This window comes from Eptesicus fuscus, chromosome 4 (genome assembly GCF_027574615.1).
Source record: "Eptesicus fuscus isolate TK198812 chromosome 4, DD_ASM_mEF_20220401, whole genome shotgun sequence".
Taxonomy (NCBI): Eukaryota; Metazoa; Chordata; class Mammalia; order Chiroptera; family Vespertilionidae; genus Eptesicus; species Eptesicus fuscus.
Window position 1 is genome coordinate 103,707,801 of NC_072476.1, and position 5,077 is coordinate 103,712,877.

The 5,077-nt window shown below is 54.8% G+C and overlaps 1 protein-coding gene across 1 annotated transcript; it reads left to right on the forward strand.

The window, feature by feature from the left end:
- Positions 1–721: 721 nt before the first annotated feature.
- Positions 722–4,256, forward strand: LOC129148772 (annexin-2 receptor-like). Its single transcript, XM_054714368.1, has 4 exons — positions 722–739; positions 2,601–2,626; positions 3,534–3,901; positions 4,051–4,256. Exons 1-4 carry the CDS (start codon positions 722–724, stop codon positions 4,254–4,256), a joined length of 618 nt encoding a protein of 205 aa, XP_054570343.1.
- Positions 4,257–5,077: the final 821 nt, after the last annotated feature.

The following is a 5,077-nucleotide window of genomic DNA, read 5'->3' on the forward strand; positions in this document are numbered from 1 at the left end:
GCTCCAGCCCAGGTCTGAACCGCTGAGCCACACCAGCCACAGTGAATTTTTTCACTTCTGCGCCATAAGGCTCCCCACAGAGAAACCATTTTTGGAGTTATTTTGTCTTTTAGAAGTTTCCTCATATTAGAATGAATTCTATGTTCTCCCTGAGCTTCCAGGATGCTTGCTTTTTAAGGGCAGCCCTAAGGCGGACTATCTCAGGTAAGTTAAAGTTTCCCCAGAGTGGCCACTACAGTTCCAAACTACCCAAAAGTTCCCCCATGTCCCCCAAAGGCACAAGACCCTGGTACCTGTATTGGCCCAGGAGGAAAGCCCCCTTCCCCTGGAGATTTCCTTAAACATCTAAACTGATGGAACCTGCTATTCATCAGCTCTTCCAACACACAGGGACTCATATGGTTCCCTGCTTTCAGTAGAATAGGGTGAATTATCAAGAAGCTTCAACAGACATGGCTCAGGATCAGAGAGCTCAGCACTAAGGGAGTGGAGCTCAGAGCTGAGCTTTGCCCTGGAACTCAAAGGCCCAAGGGGGGGCTTAGGTGGTGGTGGTGGTGGTGGGGGGGGGGACAGAAAGGACAGTGGGCTCAAGGGTACCAGCACCCACTACTCACCAGCCTGGGGGGTCACCAGGCCTCTTGTCCCCATCCCGCTTCTTGGCCACAAGAACTGTTGAGAGAAAATTCAGAGCCCTACCTCCCTAGGAAATCTGAAAAGCAACATGCAGCTCGGAGGCTGGGTGTGCAGGACAGCTGGGAAGAGGAACTGAGAAGTGATGGGTTGTCAGGCCTGGCTTTCCTGGAGCCAGGGCATGGGGAAAGGGAATACATTGGTGTCTCTGGTAAACCAAGGCTTCCTGCTTACAAATCTTGTTTCCATTGCTCTCCCATCTTCCTCTCTGAAAGTCATTCAATTGTTTACAAAGTGACTCTACGGGGCCTGGCCAGAGAGCTCCGTCCTTTAGAGATAGGACTGTCCTCTCTACCCCTTTCTTAGCTCAGGCTGCCCTGTCAGCCTCCTCTGCCCGGCTTGCTCTCAAGAGCAAAAAACTGCCTCCAACAAGACACAGCGCCCACCATTGAAGGGGCAGCCCTGCCTGTCCCCACCTCTGGAAACCAGTGCCTGCTGCTTCCCAAGTGGGGACTTGGAGGTCTGAGAAAGCACTCTCCCTGCTAAGCGGCGTTTGCTGTGCTGAAATCGGAAATCACTTCCCCAGAACGCCTGGTTTGGCGGGTGAAGTCGGAAGCGGGGCTACAGAGGAGCCTGCTGCCCTGAAACTGGCTCCTGCAAGGGGTGTCCCAGCCAGGCACACCCCACTGGGTCGAGGCAGTCTGAGGGGCGAGGGCAGAATCCCCGGGGCTGGGCAGCACCCCTGGCGCCACCAAGAGAAACCAAGAGAGAAACTGCTTCTGAGAAAAAGTCTGCTGGGTGCACCCAGTCCCCATCAGCCACAGCAAAAGCCGTGGCCCCCGCTGGGGAGCATCTAATGGCCCAGGACTAACCACATTGCAAACAAACAAGCAAACAAACACCTGTCACTCAGAAAGCTTGGACTCTGGGAACGGAGCAGTGCTAACACCCAAGGCGGGTCCCAGGTAAAATGCCATCCAATGATCACCAGGCTTGGACATCCCCTGGGCGGACATAGGGCAACATAACCGGCACAAACCAGCCGATTTCTCCTACACGCTTGAAAATCAGAAAGAAAGCAGAAGTCATCTTCCTAAAACTGTAGGAGACGGTCCCTTTTTTGTTTTTCCAATTTATGCATTCCCTGGATGCTTCTTGTGTGTGCTCTGACCCAGGGATTCAACCTTAAACCTTGGTATATCCGGACTATGAGCTAAACACCTGAGCATTCTAGCCAGCGCCTGAGATGGTCAGGTTTTAAATAATTTATTTACTGTTAGAGAGAGAAGATGGGAGAACAATGGAGACAGCAATTTGTGAGCCTGAAACCTTGGAACGCCAGACTGTCTATTTATAAACAACTGAGCTCTCTGAGCTCTCCCTACAGACACCCATTGATGTTTCTCTCTCTCCCGTAGCCTTCCTCTCTGAAGTCAATAAAAAATACATACAAATTAAAATCATATACATATTATACATACATAGATACATAAACATACAGAGAGACAGACACAAAGATATTGCAGCTATCATTTAAAAACTCGAAATAGTATTTGAAGCCAAATTGGGTTTCTGGGAGAAGGACTAAGTTAAGGTTACCTGCACAGGTGGCGAAAGCTTTCCACTCAAGTTTTTAACCTCTATTTTTTATTTGTTTGTTTCCTTGTATTTTTTTAAAGTCATTTTGTTGTTGTTATTGTTGTTGTTGTTAATCCTCACTCGAGAATAATTTGCCCTTGGGGATTGAACCAGCCATCCTGGTCTGGGAATCCAAGCCAGGACACTGATGCTCAGGGTGGTGCTTTAACTGCTGAGCCACAACAGCCAGGGTTTTCTTTAACTTCTGCACCACAAGGATGCCCACAGAGAAACCATTTTAGGAGTTATTTTGTCTTTTAGAAGTTTCCTCACACCAATCAAAGAACACATTCTACTTTCTCCCTGAGCTTCCAGGATCCTTTCTCTTTAAGGGCAGCCCTAAGGTGGACTATGTTAGGTAAGTTAAAGTTTCCCCAGAGTGGCCACTACAGGTCCAAACTACCCAAAAGTTCCCCCCTGTCCCCCAAAGGCACAGGACCCTGGTTCCTGCATTGGCCCAGGAGGAAAGCCCCATTTGCCTCTAGATTTCCTTAAACATCTGAACTATGATTCACTGGCTCTGCCAACACACAGGGACCCAGTGTTCCCTGGTTACAGTAGAATAGGGTGAATTATCAAGAAGCTTCAACAGACATGGCTCAGGATCAGAGAGCTCAGCACTAAGGGAGTGGAGCTCAGAGCTGAGCTTTGCCCTGGAACTCCAAGGCCCCGGGTGTGGGTGTGGGGGAGACAGAAAGGGCAGTGGGCTCAGGGGTACCAGCACCCGCTACTCACCAGCTTTGGGGGTCACCAGGTGTTTTGTCCCCATCCTGCTTCTTGGCCACAAGAACGGTTGAGAGAAAATTCGAAGCCCTTCCTTCATAGGAAGACAATCTGAAAACCCATAGTAATGCAGCTGGGAGGCTGGGTTTACAGGACAGCTGTGAAGAGGAATGGAGGAAGCAGCTTGTCCTTTACAGTGATTGGTTGTCAGGACAGGGCTTTCCTGGAGCCAGGGGATTGGGTGACCATATAGGTATCATTGTCTTAGATAAACCAATGTTTAGAAGGCTGCGGGGAAGGGCGTCGCTAAATGGGCATTGAATGACTCCCTGGAGTGTTTAGTCAAAATATAGAGCTCAAACACACAATTGGCTTAGGGTGGAACAGGATTACTTGATCCTTTTGGTGGAGCATGATTACAGGATTGGTTTAGGCGCATTAGAGGCTTGCACCCGCCTCCATCCCCGCCCCCCTCCCCTGCTCTGAGCATGAATATCCAGCTGCAGGCAGCACACCAGGTTTAGCCTCTGCATCAGCTCCAGGCTCACGTCCTCCTGGCCCAAGGTCTCTGCGATGGAGCAGCAATTTCTCCTGGACGTCGAAGCGCTGCAGAAGGCTGGGGATTCCGCAGTCCGGGCTGCAGAGGACCATCCCCCGCGGTCCCCGCTCTCCCCAGACTCGCCACCTCCGCTCTGCCTGCCTCTGGCACAGTCCTCCAGCCACCACAGCGATGACCACCAGCCACTGCTCTGCAGTCCTTGCTGGCAGCTGCCCTCGGTCTACCTGCAATACCGAGCACTCTTAGCTGAGGCCCAGAGCCCCTGGGAAGAGAGCCCAGTGCCGCCCAGTGCAGGCCTCTTGCCAGGAGTCCCCGCAGGAGCGCCTGAGCCCCCAGAGCACACCATCTCCCTCAGGAGCGCCTGAGCCCCCGATGAACACCATCTCCCACAGGAGCACCTGAGCCCCAGAGCACACCCCCTCCCTCAGGAGCACCTGTGCCCAGGAGCACACCACCTCCCACAGGAGCGCCTGAGCCCCCGGCGCACACCCCCTCCCCGGAGCTTCCCGGGGCTCTTTGGCCCAGAGCCCGTGCTGGAGAGGGGCAGCTGAACAAGGAGGCCTGGGACCCCTGGCAGCCTTCAGTGTGCAGTCCGCCCCCGGACCCCACCTGGTGGCGCCTGCACCTGCTTGGAGCGGGCTGCCTGCAGTGCATCCTTCGTGCCGTCTCCTCTTTGAGCTGCTGGGCGACAGTCCTGGACCTGTAGGAGCCCCCAGACTGTGCGGGCTGGAGGGCGCCCTTGTGGACAAGAGGCCTGAATCAAATGTAGACCTGTTTTAATATTAAATATTGTGTCCAGACCACAGGATTCTGATTAGTTTATATGCTCGGTGTACCAGTTAATGAGTCCCGAGAGCGGGCGGAGTGGCAGGGCCGGTCACTGCGCGGTGCACCCGCGCCCCTCGCCTCAGGCAGGCCGGCTCCCTGCCCTCCCGCCCTCCTCGTCCGCGGCCCCATCTCGGGTCCGTCCTTGGGGTGCGCCGTGGTTCCTCGTCCTTGGGTCCGTCCTGGTGCCCGTCCTCGGGTTGATCCTTGAGTCCATTCTCATGTCTGTCTGTCCTGGGGTTCGACCTGGGGTCCGTCCTCGTGCCCGTCCCGGTTTGGACCTCGTGCCCGTCCTCCGGTCTGTCCTCCGGTTCGACCTCGGGTCGGTCCTCGGAGCGCTGGCTGCCCCGTCTCAGCGCCGCATCACCCCGCAGGCGGGTGGAGGGAGCCCGTCCTGCACGGAATGGCGACCTCAGCTCTCGGCAAAACAGGGGTCTCCTGGGGCGCCGCCTCCGCCTCCCAGGCGCCCGGCCGGCCTGTGGGGGGGCGCAGGGGGTGCGGGCGCCCCTCGCTCTGAGCGCTGGGCCCATCCGAGTCTTTCTGCTGCTTGTTCTCAATCCTGCTTTTCGTGCACCTGGCATAGGAGTAACATACCAGGAACAACAGCAGCAACAGTGAGCCGTCACCACCGGTTTGGAATAGAAATGTCCAGCGCTGGATAACGGGGTTCGCGGGGAAAAGCATCCCAGCCAAGCAAGACCC